Source organism: Lasioglossum baleicum, chromosome 1, assembly GCF_051020765.1.
Source record: "Lasioglossum baleicum chromosome 1, iyLasBale1, whole genome shotgun sequence".
In the NCBI taxonomy this organism is placed as follows: Eukaryota; Metazoa; Arthropoda; class Insecta; order Hymenoptera; family Halictidae; genus Lasioglossum; species Lasioglossum baleicum.
The window spans coordinates 13995354-14015478 of NC_134929.1; the positions used below are offsets into that span (position 1 = coordinate 13995354).

Below are 20125 nucleotides of genomic sequence, written 5' to 3' on the forward strand. Positions count from 1 at the left end.
CCTAACCCACTGTTATTTAATTCCACCACGGCCGCGGTACGTTCCACGGATATTAGAAACCGCGACGTGAATTGGATTCGCCGGTCCATAAATTGCCCTCATTGTCATTTAAACGAGCCGGTAATACACTGCCCGGGAATTATGTTAACGTTCGCATGGACAGAACGCCGGTTTATTATCGAGTTACGTTTGCCTGCGGTAAACGAATTTTCGATGTAGAATGTTCACTCGAGTGGCTCTTATTTTCGACTTTTAATTTTTTTTCATATTTATTTGGGCCACTTCTGAGGGGTGTCATAAAAGATATTTTGACAGAAACTTCTGACGAGAGTAAATAAGAGTCACCCTAATGTTCACGTGTAATCTTGACCGCCGTTGTCCTTTATCGGAGGAAATGGAAATCTTATGGGTAGTGAATTAACTACTAGTTACGAGATCGGGCCTCTACCATGTTTACAAAGCCTGATTGAGTAAACAAATATATAACGAGAAAGAGTTTTGCAGGTAATAAAGCAACGTTAAAGAAGCGGAACACGAAAGTACATGATAAATAATGAGGTTCTAAATGAAAACTGTGTAGGTTGTGCATCAACGCTAAAAACAGACCAACTAGAACAAGTTAGTTTCGCTGGAATTCAAACGGCACACATTCGCGGAGAAATATTTGCCACGTATTTTTTTATCGACTATCCAGGCTGAAGGGGCGAGTGCAGCCCTCAAAGTCGAGGGTTGAAATACATTTTTCTAAATATCTCGGGTACCAGAGGGTGCGTGAAAAACATTTTTTCCAAAAAACTGTTCGAGCTCGTATCGTGAATCTACTTGTATGAAAGTGCGAAAAATAATGTTGTTTAACGCTAGATTGATATAAAACATTGGATAAAAATTTGCATTAAATAAATATACAGTATCTGTCTAATTTAAAGCAGGAAGTATGTTAGCAGTTAAAATTTTCCGATGGCATGTTTATTCGATGAAAAAGTGACTTAGTGACACAAGTATTTTTCACGTCGAAATTTTTGTTTCGACACAATGTGTACCTGGTGACATTATTTTTGAAAAATTGACAAGTTTGCTTGAAAATTCAGTCATTTTTTGTAAATATCTTTTCCTGACACAGTGACTTTCAAATCTAAAAGCTTTTGGTTTGTCGTTTAATATTTTGAACGTATCTTCGACGGTTTTGGACATTCTGTGATAATTAATTTATTGAAATTGAAATTCGACAGATATTAAAGTCTATGTCCATGCATATAATTATCGAATTTTGTAAACGCCTGTACGAATCATCGCCGTTTCCATAATTAGCACAATTTTGGTCTAATCAATTAAAAGTATTAAAACGAATGTTCCCAAAATGTGCACAATTTTTATATCCGCGAACTTGTGATATTTGGCAATTGTAAGTAGACTTTTTGAGTCCGTCCGTTCAGAAATGGAATTTTTATGCATTTCGCAACTCGAGCACACAATTTTCGTTTATTCTAACATGTACAGAAAAGGCTGTCGAGCGTTTCAGTAGAGGTTTGAACTGGAATTTAGCAAAGACTGTATCCTCGTTTGATCTTCTTCCCATCCGAGGCTCTTTCCCGTTCGGTTGACCTGACTTCTCCGCAAATTTTCGCACGTACCTCGTGAAGTCCAACCTGCTTCAAAGTCGACGCCCCTCTCCCGTTCGCCTAACCGGTAAAGAGGGCCGGAAATTTCTCCGGTGCTGGCTCGAGAGAGCGGCTTCCGAAGAAAAAGCGACCGCGGACTGACAGCTGTAATCGTTTTCCTCGCCGATAAAGTGGGAGTGGAATCCAGATAAGGTTCCCTCTCACACGGCGCGTCAGGAGTTTACGTTCCTCTTAAAAATCGGTCCCTGTTTGTATCCTTCGGCACAGTGTACACACGTACACCTACATGTGAGTGTGTTTGCCTGTAAACTCGTGGAAAACGTTTCGAGCGTAAATTGCGTTCCGTAATTTCTGGCTGACGCCGCGCCGAGCGGAGACACGTCGCGCGACCGGCGAGTTTAATCAATCAGAAACGACTTACCAAATTCCTCCCCGAGTCCTTAACATTCTACTAGGAGCGGAAAGTTTGATTTCCCTTCGTTGTTACTGGAAATTGCGAAGCGGCGATACTGTGCCCATGGTCAATCTGCAAATCTGTATCAACATACGTCTATAGGAGATACAAAATTCATTTTAGTCGCATGTAAAATCGTTTATTAAGAATGGATTTAGTTACTTATGTGGTATTATACATGTTGGGTTGGAACGAAAGTTCGTAGCGATTATAAATGAAAATTGAAAGCGAAAATTCAGATATTTATTCATAGATTTATTCAATAACATATTTTCCATTCTGTTCTATTACTTTTTGCCATTTTCGATGTAACTTCTCGTGTTATTGAATAAACTTATGAATAAATACCTTAATTTTATCTGCGATTCATAATTTGAAAACGCTACCTTTCTTCCTTTCTAACCCAATACTATCATGTTAACCCATTACCGAGCGGTGATTGTTGCATAATTTTGAAAAATCTATGATACATGACTAAACACTTTTTAATGGCAACCTTTAATAGCAACAGCAATTTTCATTGTGAACCAACAAGTCATCTATGGTAATAGTTTCATTTAAGATTGCAATGTAAAAGAAAATTTCCATGCTTCCAGGCTTACGGTAGGTAAAGTGTTAAAATTGATAGAAGGTTTATTCATTAAAAATTTAATAAATAAAAATGCCTAGATACGCAGTTTGTTTCCGTACGCTCGTATATTCCGAATCCCAATCTGCAATAATGGGTACACAGTACACAGTAATTGGTACATGACACTTTTCCGTTCACAGTAGTACGTACAAAATGTTATCGATTTTATTTTTTAGTATTTTCTTATGTTGTATTAGGTTTTGAGGGCCACTAATTGTTTTCGTATTCAAGACACATCATTCTTTCATAAAATGCTTACACGTATTATTATTTCATGATAAATTAGTAATAATATTCAAATAAATTGCGATCAAATCGTGATACCGTAGTAATCGGTACAGTTACCCTACAGTTTAACCCTTAGCACTCGATTGCTGATTCTGAGGCGTCTCTAAAAATTGCTGTACCATTATTCAAAGTATTGTTTAAATTATTAAATATGTCGGTATCTAATCAATTACTAAACATTTAGGTATTGTATGAAGTATGATAGCAATTTAATATGCATGAAATTTAAAAACTCATAGGGAATGGAAATTTCTATGCCGGAAATGTTCAATTTTCAAGTTAAAATAGCTCCGAGTGCAAAGGGTTAAGTACTGTTTGGGACAGATAACGGCGTCATCATCCAGTGCAATTGGGTTCGAAGAAACAGGTAGAAACAATTGTGAGTCACGGTAGGCAAACTTGTTTGGATGCAAACAGAATAAGCTGTCGGCGCGGTGGCGCGCGGGAATCTACCGTCGCGTAACGTCCGCGTAAACAACCTGTAACGCTGCCGGGCCGGGCTACGTATTATGGAATCCAATAACGCAACTTAAGACGTCGTTACACGGCCTCGTGTAAACAGTGTACAGAGCGGTTTATATAGTCACCGTTACGAAAGTCAATGAAAAAGCAAATGAATCCAACGATCGTCCTCTGAACGTCTTGTAAAGAATAATTTCTTGGAAATCCAAGGGCGCCTGTACTTCCGGAACTTCAGAGGTACACCGAAAGATACAGAGGAGCTGTCGGTGGTATTTTGAAGAAGTTCGGAGGTTTTTGGGACTTGGAAAGCTACGTGAATGGCCTTTGAGGATTCTCGAGGACTTACCAAGGGTCCTTTTCCACTGGGAAATCAGAGAAATTTGAAGAGCTGCGAAACTCGGGCTTCTAAGCTACATTAAAAACTTCTACGAGACTTGCAGACTACTCTCAAGTATTTCTGAGCTTTACTCATCGATTACTTGCAGAGTATTGGGTTACAAAGGTCTAGAGGAGATTTGCAAGGATTATTGAGCTTTGGGAGAACACAGGAGCTTTGAATGGGCACTCAATAGCATAAATTCAGAGCTTCAATAATAATAATAGTCTTAAAATAAATATGATATAATGGATGATATAAGTACTGGACAGTTTTATTGTGCTGTGCTATAAAACAGGTTGAAAAGCGTACAGTAATAAATATTCGTTTAAACAAATAAAATAAAGTGTATCAAAAACAAGTGTTTTTAAGAGTTACAGAAAATGTTGAAATTTTCTGATCCAGGATAAGAAATGTCACAATACCAGATTAGTAAAGTATCGGAAAACAATCGGTTCCCTGGAGAAATAAATATTTGTGCGATCGGTAGGAATCGTTTCGGACAAAATTGAGGTAATCGATTGTAGTTAGAAATGGAAAGAAAATTGCGGTGTAGAAGAGGGTAGGTGGAAGGTATCGAGACGCGAGTAGGGAGGCGAAATGTTCAGGAGGGCACTCGATGGTGACCGGTTTGATCCATTATTCACGCGCAGCGAGCCGCGAGACCCTTTTTCATTATTTCAGCCCGGCCCTATCGCGGCCAGCCCCGGGGATCCACGGTGAAATTTTCTTTCGTATTCAACAGGTGAGCTCAGACACGGGCTCTCGGGATAAGCGATTTAGACGTATCCTTCGACGGACAAAAGGCGGAGCCAGAGGTTCCTGCCGATCGATCCTATAACCACTTGCCGGTAGAAGGGGACTTGTTAAAGTGCCAACGAATTCAATATCGTAATTTTCTGGCGAAGCAGATTTTCCACCGATTAACTCGCGTCCCATTCTGATATCTCCCCCTGCTGTTCGCGGATCCTTTTGATACCCGCGGCAATAATGGGTTCGATTACTTCACTCGGAAACGTCCCTCGAAACACGCGAACGCATCGGAAGATTTGATTTCATGCTCGTGTCGGCTCGGAGAAGATTAACCCTCCATGATCCCTACAAATAGTTGTGTCGAAGATTCGAGGATAACAGTTCGCCTGTTTTTAATTTACACTTCAAGACAACATGTTTCATTTGTAATACTTTAAAGAATTGTTTAATTCTTTTGCGTATTGTTAAAACAGACAAAATTTTAATATCATAACATATTGAAAATTCAACAATACTCGACTGAATAGAGGAATAATTAAACGAAACATACGAACGAGAAATAATAAACTTGATTCCAATTATACCCTAAACAGAACTTGTATATTAAAATCGACAGTGGCATCGCCAACTTCAGACAGCGTCCTCGTAAAATTGCAATACAGAAGCACATTTCCTCGACGTTCAACCCCTTTAAATCAAAACCACCCCTGTTAAACCACGCATCATATTTTCGAATAACCGCGGCCTAACGTCGCATAAGAAACGAAGAGTAATTCACCCGGGATCAAACGCGCAGCGCGCTCCCTCTTCGAAAATCCCACTCCTGTACTCTACCTTGCGTTTCGAAAAAAATCTTCCATCAAGCCGAGGCTAGACGGGAAGAATTATTAAAGGTCTCGGTGAAGGGGGTTGGAAAGAGGAACGATATGAATGCATTATTCGTCGCTTCGCGATGCGACGAACACGCGGCGAGTAACCATAGATGAACGGATTTCGTTCGATCATGGCGGCGCGTGTCCCTTTGCGCGAATCCACCTCTGCGGACCCCCTCAAACCCCTTCAAACACTGGCAAATCCCCGCAAAGCCGTGCGCCACCCCCGGTTCGACGCTTTTACTCGCGTTATGGTCGCGACTCGACTGCTCTCAAAGCTTTTTGCGGAGGTTACCGTTGAAAAGAAGTCACCGACCGTCAGGAATCATGTCATGCCGCGGTTCTCAGGGTTGGTTTTTACAGTTCGCGGCTCGAGGACCGGCTCCTACGCGTCTCTTCGCCAACACACACATTTGTTTGCGCAAATATGAACCCGTGAATGGCTATACGTTCGTTACTCGCCCTTTAGCACAGCGATGGAGCACACGCTCGCGCGCGGGAGAAACGTGAATTCCTCTACGGTCGGATTCAATTCTTATCGCGAATGCGAAGTAATGGAGCCTTTCCGCCTCTTTTTTTACTCTCGCCGCTGCTCAAGCATTTAGGTTCGAATATGGTGCACGACGCACTCGCTATTTGCTTATGTTCGTCGATTCGCGAGCTTGCGATGCGAGTTTCCTCCCTTTTGATGCGTTCAATGTTGCTTAACGTCGTCGTTAGCCGCTACGAAGTACGAGTTCTTTATTGCAGTTTGCGTCGACAGTGATTTATATGAGCCGTTTAGTGCAAGAATGGTGCACGTCGAAAAGCCGAATCATTGAATAATGAGGTATTAAGTAAAAGTTCTATAAAACACAATAATTATTACAACAAGAATTATTTTATTCATCTCTTTGATTCATATCTCTTGAATTTACATTGTGCACAATAATTGGAAGCGAAACGAACTTTTGGAAACGACCTGATACAAAACTCCTCAATCATCATCTATACAACCTAATAACCCCGAGGTCCGGCGAAGCAAATGGCGGTACAATCTCGTGACAATCACGCGCGCATCGAATCGATCCAATTGGATTATGGCTGCACGTTTTTCCTGGGTTGCCGGCAAACAAGGGTGGCAGGGGGTTGGACACGCAGTGGAGGGTGGGCCACCCCTAAAAACACATTCCGCTGGCTGGGCAGGGAAGCTCGGGAATGGTTCACAGGGATGGCGGACGATGCCGGAGACCGGATGCGCGACGGCGGTCATTTTTCACGGCGCGGACCTCCGTTTCCGGTCCACGATTACCGCGAAATACAAACACGAATGGCGCTGGAAATATGTGAGGAAGGCTAGCCTGTCTGGGGACGAAACAGAACCGGCGACCGGGCAGCAGAGCATGGGGGAGGAAAAAAGGACAACGACCTAGGCGATGTCCTCTCAGTGGTTGGTCTTCTCTGCTTTGCCGAGGTATTGCGCCAGAAGTTTGGGTGTGCATGGTAAATGAGAGAAAAATCGGTGCCGTCCGTCTGCTGGAAGATTGACGATCCGCGGTGTGTACAGGGTGATGCAAAACAGAATGCGCATGGTCCAGTGGCACCCACGACATTTCTTATTGATGCCGTGTGCAAAACAATGCTTTCAGGTTGAAAGAATTTCCCCCGAACCTTTAAATTGCTAACCCCTCATTTAAGGGTAATATGAGGGTAAACATACTTAACTTCATCTTCTTTTCTTGGTAGTTAATTACGATATTAAGATGAAAAGAAACGAAAATACTCGAACTCAGCTCGGGTTGAGCATTGTTGAGCATGTGTGCAGCATTGTTTTATACACGATATCATTAAAAATTATCATGGTGGCCGCTGGACCATGCTTATATCATATTAAGCTTGCCGATAATCTGTGTTGATGAGGATTTTTAATTTGTCGGGGAGTACAGGTTCATTAAAAGGTGGTGGTCCTATCGATGAATAAATTGCCAACTCGTAGAAACGCATTAACGTACAGCAGAAAAGAGGAAATAATTTTTTGGGCAGTGTCGTTTCAAATAAGAGCTTTCTAAATTCATTGTCGGGGTGTTGAATGTTTATGGATGCATAGTTGGCGACGGAAGTTGGAGAAAACGATAAACCGACGGCGCGGTGCTTGTCGGGAATTCAGTGTGAATTCGCCGGTGGTCGCGTACTTTGCTATTGAATAAAACAATAAGAAACGATCGCAGTAACGGCCGTAACACGAATCGACGACGCAGCGCGGTGGTTCGGTGTCCGTGACCAAGTTCAGACAACCATAACCCCTTCATACTTATTTTCCGGGAGGTGTCACCGCCCGTTCGATGACAAATATTGCGCCCTCCTTTTCCCCCTCCCCCTCTCATATTCTCTCCCTGGCCGATCGTATTTTGTCCCGGTTTATGGTGCGTGTACAAGGATTTACCGTCGGCACAGCATCTTATCCCCGGGCGCACGGCCTGCCGAAACATCGGGGGTCACGAACAAGAAACTAGCTTCGAAAGGATGATTTATGGGCTGACCACGGTCTCGCCTCGAATTTTTCCTCTGTTAGGAAAATCGGTTTATCGTCCGGGGAAACACGATTGTAATGTATCGTCTGTCCCGGGACTGCGAAATGCTCGCGAACGTTGAGCCGCGAGAAGAAATATTTCGGGGATCGTGATGTTGGCCGGCTGCGCAATCGGCTTGTAAGATGACTATAAAAACTCTTTGGAATTGAAACAGTCGGTTTTGTTTTATACAGAAATTAGGTGAACCATAAGGACTAGATTTAAATTAAATATACCGTTACGATCTTTAGGTTTGGTCTGAATAAATGACGATAATTTTTGCTCCAGATATCAAATGCGTCTGGGTTTATTTTAAACTATTAAAATCGAATCGAGTATAATCTGGGTCTTAGATCTACAAATCTAACTTTCGTGAACTTTAACTTTTTGCAGATGGAGTTATTTTAATTCGGAAATGAAACATTTCTTCCGATTGTGGATATGAAATTGATACGATACCTCATATAATACTTAAATGTGTAGTAATTGATTAGGTACCAACATATTTAGTAATGTAAACAATATTTTGAATAATGTTAGAGCAATTTTTAGTGGTGACTCTGAGCAACCACTCCGAGCGCTAAGGATTAAATTAAATCTAAAATAACGCTCGACTGAATTTCTGACAGTTGTACGCTATATGTGGACTAACCTGATTCAATCTCCAGCTAGATCTAAATGAAGGGTGGAGCTCTAGTTTTGGTGAACATAACCTCAATGTAAAAAATAGTCAACTAAGCTATTGTTAGGTCCGAATCAATACTGAATATTGGTCCAATGAGGGTCAGGCCTGCTGCAATCCTAGTTAGTCCGAGGTTAGGTCTGATTCAAATTTGATTGTCGCTACATAAGCCTAGATCCTTAAGTTAATCCTAAATTAGATCTGCGTCACATGCAAGCTAAGCTTTCATTAAATCTATACTATGTTTGGCTAAAGTCAACCTAAGCCAGGATAAGGTGTTAGAGTCCTAGAATAGATCTGGAGATAATAATTTATGCAAATACGTACTCCACGTTGGTGTTACTGTAAATATAAATAATTGATGTAATTTTCTTGTCGTTCGAGGAGCGCGTTCTTGTTTCAACAGAACAGATAGAGTTTTCGTTGCTTCGAACAGTCTTCGATGATATTAATACACCGTCTGTTTCTTTTTCTTTCTTTCGTTTCTGCCCCCACCCCCGACAGTATGAAATATTAAGATAAATGTATTATACGCTCGTCGAACGACGCCCTGAAAAATAGCACGTCACTCTTCAGAAATAAATGAATATCTTAGCCGCGGCACCATCAATCTTATTGCTTATCGACCGGTTGATACGTGTACCTACACCGAGGCTAATACGTTTCAATTCGATGGGCCGGGGAGTGTGCGGCTTCCATTTTTATTCTTCGGCGCACTCCAAAGTAAGCTACCAGAACGGCCAATGAAAATGCTGAATCGCTCTCCCCTAACGCAATTTCATTTCGTCGAAAGTGCTCCACTTTGACTGTATAAACTTTTATATTATGTACCGGCCGGTTAAGAACAGGGCCTCGGCTTAAATCCATCTCGAAATTTCCTTCGTTCTGTTCAATTATTATCTTGTCAAGTGATTCTTCTGCCTTTCTACTGTTCCACACAGCTTGCTCCAATTCTGTCTTAAACGCGATAAACGAGAGGTACGATGTAACGAAAATGCAATAACGTTTGTCAATTTTCATTTAAACAGCGAGACATGTTTTTGTGCTAAAAATTGTTGACCTGTGTAATCAAATAAATTTTATATCTGGCGTAGCATACTCGCAGAGCGATTGTCAAACGTTAAAATAGCGTTGCAGAATTTTGAGCGTCTTTCAGGGTTCGGGTTTAATGAACCGAAAGTGGAACAGTTTTGCGGGGGGGTCCAGGGTATCCAGTCACTCGGATTTCACCGATTCCGTGTGTTATTAACGTTATTAAACGTCAGTTTGGTCGTCGGTCCGCGGTTTTTCGGTCGCGATCATTTAACAGGACCATTCGATCGAAATTTTCCGCTGACGAAGAGAAACACAGAGGGACTGAGAGAGCGAGAGGATAACTCGGTCGACACAGCGGTTATACACGGTGGCCCACGCACACGCGGAAACGTAGTAATTGATTAATGGTCGGCAGATGTAGGGGCACCATGCTAATTTGCCCCGTGCCTGTTAACACTCCCGTAAAATCTGTTAAACGCGACGCCGTAATGAGCGTCACGCTTCTCCTGGTCCATTCGCTTGAATTTATTGAATTCGTCCATGGTGGACGTCTGTGAATTATTTCACCTTTGTCAATGGGACAGTTATGGCTGCGTCTCTTTGCGATCATTAACATGGTTGGATATTTATCATCGGAAATGAATTTTTACTGTAACACAATTAAGTAAATTCAATTCAATTTAATTTATTAGGACCTCTATGCAAAGTACAAATTTCCTGCACCAATTTTATGAAATAAGAATGAAATAGAAAATTGTTTCAACCTTTATTAATTTGAATAGACTTTAAATAATACATAGACGTACTTAAATTGTCTGAATCTTCCTGCTTCTGTACATTTCGCCTGGTTAATTTAGTTAGAAATGCATGAAGTCTGGAGACTAGTGACAAACGTTAACTTTGCAGTAGAGATTTTCTTTAATAAATTACTGTGATTTTACGGTACTTTTCGGACTGGTGGTTCAGTAGTCAACATGTTAACGGATCGTTCGACCCGCTTTCCAACTTTTGCGGCAACAATTTTGTGCAGGGTGCTTTCGACGAGATCGGTGAATGGTGTGCTTATCATTAACGAAACGACCGAACCCTTTTCGCATCATGGTCCGTAACAAAAATTCCGTGTTTTTCGGGTTTTCCAACACTACAGAATTTCTACAGGAGTAATATCGGAGTGCGAAAGTTTCGATGGGTTTTACTGTAATGGAAGGAATTGTATTAGCTTGTGGAAAATAATTTACGCAATAGTCGCTGTTATTTATAATTATTGTTATCAGAAATTAGATGACGTTCGAGTGAGAATTAAATTAAACTCACAATTCGGAAGTTCTCGTGGGAAAGAAATAGGCGCAAACGAGGGATGATAAGGTGGCCATGCAGGTTTCTTGCCTGAATCGCTAAACAATTCGCTCTTTGTTGCAGGAATGCGCCGAGAATGCGTTGAATTGATTCCACTTCGACGAATTTTGGCTTCGGGAATGAATTCGACCGTGCTGCTCTTCCTCCTGACTGGTGAGTACTGGATTCCCTGAAATTTGTTAATAGCTTTCGCTCAAACGTCACTTGTAACACCAAAAAAAAAAAACTAAACGAGTTCAACGATCCCAAAGTAAAATCAATTTATCACTATTTTTCTAAAAGAGGACTGAGGTTCTCCGAAAAAAGCAAGTCTCATTTCTCTCGTCAATCTTTCAATAAACCAATCACCGAGTAGCTCGACAACTTCGCTTATCGCAACCCTCGGTGGGTCTCGACGAGAAACGGAATCCAAATTACCCTCCGTTCAAGCCTCGAAAAAGATCGTAGATTGCCGGGAGTCCATTGTCTTAAGGAGGACCCATATAATAACAGCCCTATCTGTCCATTAATCTATACACAGTTGACCCCCCGCGAACACGCCCCCTGGGAACAGAAATCCCTTTCCACCCCTCGTGTCGGCTATTATCAAGGTGAGACGGGGACAGGCGTGGCCGGGTCATATGGGGGTACATGAATAGGGGTGACTTCGACACAAAGTCGCATTCACCTCGAATACTACCACTTCCGTTACTGAACTTGATCCCATTTGTTATTCCATTGGATGGGTACCAAAACTTCAGCAGACTTTTAATAGACCATCATTATTTCACAGAAACGACAAACAATTTTATTAAACATCTCTATAAAAAGTGTAACATATTTTAATGCAACGTCAAAAAATAATTACCCTTAAACATTCATAATCTTTGAATTTCTGAAACAATATTTTTAATGTGTTCAATGCATTAGTAAGAATCACTTCCTTCCGAGTTATTTTAGTATTAAACGGAATCGTTATTACCGTTGTTATTATTAAAGAAGCGTCATGCCAGGTGGAAATAGGGGTGGCCAAGTCACGGGGGACGTTTCCAGAACACAGAGGTGTCTCGGACACAAGTCACACCCCAATTGTTGCCAATTCTCTATCGTCGTTGGCAGTCGTCCATTTCTACCCCTCGCAGCTGCCCACCATCCCGTTCAACGTCCCTAATGCGCGAGAAGGGGTTGAAGAAATTCATTTGTTTCGGGAAAGTTGAATTTCCTCGACAGCCTGGACCTCTCTGGGGATTTTTGATTGCCGCGGCGGATCTTGAAGGTCGAGTCTTACGATTTTATGGTAATGGAAGGGTTGCCGAGGGCTGGAATTGACTTCTGAAGCGAAGCAATATTGGACGCTAATGAGGGTGGGACGCGGGGCACGATTGAGAGAGGTTTAATAGCTGCACTGAATTGTCCGGACCACTGTTGTTATGTCTACCAATGAGTATTTAATCGTGTAAATACTGTACCTAATGAATTACATTGATCGAAATATTATGTACAACTTTCTTTGCGACTAAATGGAAAAAGATTTAATTTAGTTTCCAGTGATGGAAAATTACTACAATATGCATTCATATGTTTATTTATTTGCAGTTTACTTTAACGTGGTCGCATTAACAGCGAGGTCATTGGTGACCGCATGGTTTACAATTGGTTATAATATATTTGACATGTAATTTGTAAAAAGGCTATAGCTAACATTGACATTAGGATGAGAGCCTGTAGCATCAAATTATAACAGTTCGTATAGATCAATGGATTTAAAGAAGAGGAGGAGGTTCCTCTAATTTTGTCTTCGTTCAGATTCGACTTGAGGTCATTTTCAATAAAGAATCAGGATCGTTCCAATGAAAACCTGAGACATTCGAGTAGTGTATACTCCAGGGGGCTTTCTGTCTTTAAGAAAGTCATGGGTTTATCTTGAGTGTCCTGTTCGAATACGAGTAATTGCGACTTGATCTTTTCTAGAAAGGGAATCTTTTAGGGTTTCATAAACATTGGTTTTTATACTCTGGAGTTTGGTTTGGGAGCCATATCAATAAGAATTGTCATGGGGGCCGCTGGACTGTGCTTATCCTGCTAGACCCCTAGCTACGAACCAAGAGAATAACAAACTTCAAAGGTTTCAGGAACTTCTTTCGAAAAACCCGATGAACGCTAGAGAAAGTGGGTCCCACAGATCCTAAGAAAATGATTTAGAAGAAAACAATGAGTACTCCATTTCGCCGTGCATTTTCACGAAATCGGACGACTCCTTTCCATCACGGGGGGCCAAAAAGGGTCCGGAGTGCAAAGGCGAAACGTGCACAGGGTGGTGACCAAGGTGGATAAAATCGATAGCCAGAACGAAGGAGCCCCTCGAAACGGAAACGACCCAGTAAAACGAAAGAGTGACCTAAGTTTGATTTGGCAGAGATCGACTGGTGGCTCGCAGCGTCCGCAGCCTTCTCCCCTCATCTCTTTCTCTCCCGTTTCTCTGGTTCGTTGGAATAGGCCGCGCTCTCCGACTCGCGCCTCTCACAAAGCCAGACACGGTGGAAAAAGGAAGATCGTCCTCTCTCGTACACGTCCATCGGTGGCTATCTACGTTGCAGAGCCTACGGTCGATGCAACGAAAGAGGGAAACGAACGGACCGGATAGAGGAACCGAAGAGAAAGACCGATATAGACGGTGGAGGGAACGAGGGGATGAGAGGGCTGTGACAGGAGGAACAGGGGGAAAAAGGGAGCGGAAAAAAAGAGGAAGAAGTACGTTTGGTTTGGCAGCGGGCGGTGGGCGTCGAACTCGGGACATCGCGCGCGGATGACGAGTAATCGATCACGAGCACTGTGCCAACACTCCGTATCCCGAGGAGGGCCCAGTGATTCTCATTTTCTGGTTTATCGATGTTCCGGTTCGGAACGATCTCCGAAATCGCGATGATTTACTGTGAGACCGGCAGCGGGTCGGAGGACGACTACCACCCCCTCCTCCCACCACATGACTCGGAGAAGTTCGACTGGCGGTGAACTTTCGAAAAAGACCCGACGACCCGACAGCTTGATCTATGATATTCGCGTATTTCCCTCAAGCAAGACTAGACCAAGCTTTATGTACGTACCACGGTTGTATTTTTTTGCTCGGTCTTGCTGGGACCGGACGTGATTCTCGGTGTCTGTGCGCTTAGCGTCTTCTGTTTTCGGGAGACTCGGACTTTTTCAATGCGGCTTTTTATCGGGCTGTGTACTGGGCAGCTAGTTTCGGAAGAAATTGTTTGTTAGGTGTCCGAGAAAATGTACTTGTTTCTAATAATAATAGTCGTCGAATGATTACGCGGTATCCTCTCTTCCAAAATAGCAACGAAACATTCGTTCCGGCCGAATCGAAATCTGAAATCGATAGACAATAGAAAACAGAAATTTTCTCTACAGTGTGCACTACAACAAATCATTGAATAATATTTTACTACAACCAAGTTAATTCTACGAACGAATTTTTACGGAACAAGTTCTCCATTCTATAAGAACGACTTGATTAACCACTGAATCACAAATGTCCAATAATCGGGATAAAATTATTTATCGATCGCCAGCAGAGTCGTCGCTGAAAATCATTGTCTTCTGTTCGAGCTACTCACCCCATTTCGTTTCACGCGTTCGCGTTTACGATAGTTGTCAATGATCGTAATGCCTGTCTGTCGTTCGTACCCCATCGCACCCCCGTGTTGTTCGACGAGCGAATGATAAAATCGAGATCTACAAAGTGTACAGCACGGTCGACAGCCGCGACAGTGAACAGACGTAAAGTACGCTGACATGTGCACGGGTCCCGGGGTATTCGTCCCGCTAGACAGTCCTATTGATTTCTGATTGAGGCAATCGGCGATGCCAACGACCATATCGGACAGGCTCGCTGAACGTTCCGAACTGCCTGCGGGTTGCCTGGATGCCCGAATCTGTCTGTGGGCTACTCTGGTGGCCAATTTTGCCGATTATGCCCGAGTGGCCGAGTGCCCGAAACTATCCAAGCGCCCGAATTTGTCCGTTGACGCTTAAACTGCACGATTCTGCTCAATTCAGCCCGAATCGAGATGCCTGGGTGTCCGACTCTGTCCGATTGGGCCTGAGCGACCGAGCGCACAGTGGGGTATTTCGCTGTAAAACGGGAATAAAATATTGTAACGTTATTTATGGGCTCAGGGTCATAAATAAGTAGGTCGTTGTATTCGTCTTGACTCCAGCTATAAGATTATGAAATAAAAATTGTACTTTAACATTTAAAAAATCAAAATAATTCTTACTTCTTGTCCAAAAAATTTTTTTTTCGAAATTTTAAATATACAGTTTTGTACATGTCTAAATACTGTTCAACTTTTATTTCAAACATTTTGTCGTTAGATTATCCGAACTCTTGAAAAGTAGTGATAATGAAATGCTTTGAGTACAGTGTACAGAGTTCAGGTAGGTGTACAGGGCACTCACAGATTTTATTCTGTTATCATCTAAATTAATATTATTATTAATATTTGAACATTACTGATCATTCTGTAAGTTTTTTGTCGATTTCAATACGAAAGTCGGGACTTTCGATGCTCATTTCTACTTAAATTAGTTATAACTCTCTAATTCAGAACGATCCGGAATCAATTCTTTTTGGACTATGATCGTAAACCTTTATCGAATGTAATGGTACAAGAAAGAGTGCGGAATAGAGCGGAATGGTTTACCTAAATCGTCAATAAAGTTTTAAAATCGAAAAAAAACTTACAGAATGATTGGTAATGTGGGAATATTAATAACAATACTAATTTAGATGATAACAGAATGAAATCTGTGAATAGTTTGTACACCTATCTCAACTCAGTACATCGTAATCGAAGCATTCAATTATCACTACTTTTCAGATTTAGACATGTACAAAATTGTATATTTAAAATTTCGAAAAAAAATTTTTTTCGACAAAAGACAAGAATTATTTTGATTTTTTAAATGTTAAAGTACAATTTGTATTCCATAATCTTATAGCTGAAGTCAAGACGAATACAACGATCTACTTATTTATGACCCTGAGCCCATAAATAACGTTACAATATTTTATTCCCGTTTTACAGCGAAATACCCCACTATGGAGCGCCTGAATTTACCCGCTGGGCACACTCGAGGTACCCAATGCCTGAATCTGCCCGTGAGTGTTAAAGACATCTACAACAGCCAATTAGAAGTTTCTTTCTTCCTTTAATAATTTTAGTAAGTTAAGGGCAATACTCTGATGCTTGTAACCTTTTAATCTCTTTACGCTTTTAAATCTGAAAGTTCTGTGCCAACAGAATAAACAGACTTAATGTAATAATATGTATTTTACGGTGGAACATAAATATTATTACTTCAAGATACCGCAGAACCGCAATTTCTTTGCACCAATCTAATAAAAACTTTTACCAACGAATTTCCAGGTAAATACTGTTTGCATTTTCCGTTTGTACATTAGACGAAGTATTAACTGAATTGTAGTACCTAGTACTAATAGAAGACTATGCTTGAGGAATCCAGTGTTTGCTCTCACTCGCGCTCAATACTGAGAAGCATTATTTTCGTGCGTACGACTCATTGATGAGTCGTCGACGGAAACGGGGTGGTTCGTCAGCTTGAGTATCATGGTCGAAGATGGAGGGTGGCAGGGGGATGATAAGTTGCTCGATCCTCGATTCGAGCAGCTCTCGATGGTAGGAAGAATTTCGCTAAGCACTTCTTCAAATATTTAAGCAGACCTACCGGGAACGATGAGTTGCCTTTACCGCTAATTTCGATGAACGAAAGTCAGCGAATCATCGGCGCAGAAAACGCTGACGGGAAAGAGAGGGAGAGAGAGAGTGAGAGAAAGAGGAAGAGAGAATCGGGCTGTTCGCTAATTATGACGGTGTACAAGGTACCGGGACTTCGGGCTCGCGATTCGAAAACTTTTTTTATTTAGTTTTTCCAGCAGGCGGAATAAAAGTTCGATGGGGTAATCCGTCGGCCAATTATCTCGATGCGATCATGCAAATTTTTCGCGATTCAATCTCGGGACGGTTATTACATCGTTGTTGGTTTAGACACGTTCGAACGCTTCTTTGTCGTTTTGTGGACTGGTTGAGATTGTTTCGAAGTGGTTGAGCCCCGTTGTTCAGTGAAAGTTCGAATCGTCTAAGAATCAGAATTTCGAGGTTCGATTAATGCCTGGTGCAACGCCCACGCTTCCTGCTAACTAGAACGCGGTTCGAACAAGTTTCCGCGGATTAACAACTTCGTAACGAGCACAATGAAGTATTAATTAATACCGCGTGGTTAATTAACGAGCGATTAAGCCGAATGACCTCGGAACGATAGCAATTAAGCGCTCCTCCGAGCGGAGTCAGCTGAATACGAGCGCTACTTTTCTCACCGTGTCAAGCACGCATAAAAATCTACTGAACAATATATTAAGAAAACTTACCAAATTTATTTACAATTATTTATACTGACTTTCCTAGCACGACCCTTCGCTAACTCATTGCCAGTCAATTATTTCAACATTTCTGCAGACATATGAAATTTTAAAATCTAAATTAGAAATTTTCTTCCAGTTTTGAACAGTTCAAAATTAATAAAATTAAGAAACATTTCACTTGATCACCGCTGTTGTACAAATCTGATAGACATCGTAAATTCTGCAATCCGCGGGTCTTTTAATTTTGCGTTTGAGCCTTATTCCGCGGCAATTTATGTTTCATGCGACTAGTTCTCCCGGCTTACCGTACAAAGAGAATAACAACTTTGTCGCGCGTAGTACTCCGCTGAATCAGCTTCACTTTTGTCGCATTTTTCAAACCAGGTTTCGCCGGTAATTTCCCAAGGCGAAGAATGCAAATTAAAATTCAATTTGCCATTCCGCTTCTCGCAATTTTCGCTATAGAATTACCGAGTCGGAGATAACTAAAACAGATAATAGAAAGTTTTAATTCGCGCGGCAAATCCTAACTTCCTGATCTCAATTAAGACGTAAATTCGATTTATTTAATAACGTGACTTATTTCACTGTCGCATAATGGACGCATTCACGTGCACTTGAATCGCGCGCTTTCATTTTTCGGGGGTACAGTGATTCAAACGTTCCATTGTGAAATCTTGATTCTTGGTTCCACCGGTACCTCTCTTTTTTATCATTTTTTTTTCTGGCAGCGTCCAATGCTCTTCTTTTAGAGACATACTCTTTGACCTCGGCTTTTCGAAACGTGTTCCACACACTGTCCACAAATAACGAGTTTTTAGAAGATTAAATCAATTTCCGTAAGTTCAATTTAAAATCTCTTTTTGGAGGCTGTTTCAACCCTTTCGCTACAATTGACGAGATATCTCGTTTCTGAGAGATCTAGTATCTTTATTATCGATATGACGTGTTTTATTTCAAAATTTGACAGGCGTAATCGATTTTTAAGACATGTCATTGTTGGTAGAAGGTGCTTAAAAATGATGAATATAAAATACTTCATATTGTACACAGTATTATACAGAGTGTTTATTGTTTATTTTGTATGAAATGCAGAACGATCTAATATAGAAAAATACAAAGCACAGTAAAAGATCTTATCGAAAAATAGAATGTGCTGTTTGCAAAAAATAAATGGCCGACGGAAGGAAACCAGATATTTCTGTAAAAATTGTTCCGTCATATTATAAATTTCACCATGCTTGGAAGCATTACATACAAAATAAACAATAAAAACCTTAGTTGCGTCAGATATGGAGTATTTTATATTTATCATCTTTAACACGTTCGTTGCCGAGCGACATTTTCAAAAACGGTTCCACCACGCCAACAAATTTTAATTAATTGTAAAACATGTATTTATGGGAAAGATATTGAATTTAGATAATTTTTAATTGCTTTATTAATTATACGAGTTATATCGTAATCGGTTTTGGCGATAAAATCTTTTATGACAAACCTAAACACAAACTTCGACCTACGAGATAACTCGTTGTTGGCAGCGAACGTGTTAAGCACCTTCCATCAACGATGACATGTCTTAAAAATCGATTACTTGTGTCAAATTTACGAAGAAAACACTCCATAGTAGTAATAGAGATACACGAGATATATCTCGTCCATAGCATTGTACAACGAAATCATCATGACGAGATATCTCGTCCACGGTAGCAAAAGGGTTAATATGTACTTCTACTACTCCTCTACCTAGATGTCAAGTGGTCAGAATCTACTGACATAATGGTTCATTTATTCCCTGATATGACAGTGTAAATGTTCGAGATCTCCACTGGGAAGGGTTGTGTTACCGAGGAGATCTCGCGATGAAATGTCGCAGGCACAGCTGAGAGCAACGTGTAACGCGAATATCCGTGTCCGTAATGCTTTCACGAAAAATACAGACAGCGAGGCAGCCACCCTCGCACCCGTGGCCATCCCCGGTATCGATTTCTGGCCGATGGAGTATCGCGATACTCGCTCCCGTCCCTCGCCTCTCATGCTCTCGCAGTCGATCGCCATTCCTTGTGACGCTGGCTGCGCTGCCTCCTGTCTCCTCCACCTTTTTTCCTCCCCTCTGCCTACAGATACACGCGTGTACCCGCATCACCCGCCCCCGACGGTACCGGACACTAAGCGAAGGTACGTGTCCACTCGAAAATGGACGGTTTCACCCTCGGTGGTCCGACTCTGCTTCTTTCGCACGATTTCGGGCTGATTAGTGTTGCGACCGATTCGATGGAAAACCGTGGCGGGTCCTTTTTGACCCGTGCGTCTTTGTTTATTTAACTTTCTGCGAGGCTGCAGGTCTTTCGAGCCTTTTAAATTCGAAGAATGTCTTTACTAAGCGATATAATTTACCAACTATAATTCTCTATTTTAATAAAGAGGAATACTTTATTGTCAGCGTTATAAAATGCATGCATCGAGGAAATATGGGGATGGTGAAATAATTATCGTTTTTTAACAGGTTGAAAGATGTGAAATTAAAATGCAGTTTTCCCTGATCCTACAGGTTTTATAAGCTTACACGTAGATAATCTTAATTCGTAATTACCTCTTGCTTCACAGTCATATTCATTGCT

At 41.4% G+C, this 20125-nt stretch overlaps 1 protein-coding gene across 8 annotated transcripts in view; it reads left to right on the top strand.

Annotated features, from left to right (window-relative positions):
- Dscam3 (Down syndrome cell adhesion molecule 3) overlaps positions 1 to 20125 on the top strand; it is a 246514-nt gene that overhangs the window by 105823 nt on the left and 120566 nt on the right. For all 8 annotated transcript variants that reach the window (XM_076423805.1, XM_076423788.1, XM_076423797.1 and 5 more), the window contains exon 3: positions 11141 to 11230. In XM_076423805.1, the coding sequence (XP_076279920.1) occupies positions 11143 to 11230 (88 nt within the window). In that variant the 5' untranslated portion in view covers positions 11141 to 11142. The remainder of the gene's footprint in view (positions 1 to 11140; positions 11231 to 20125) is intronic.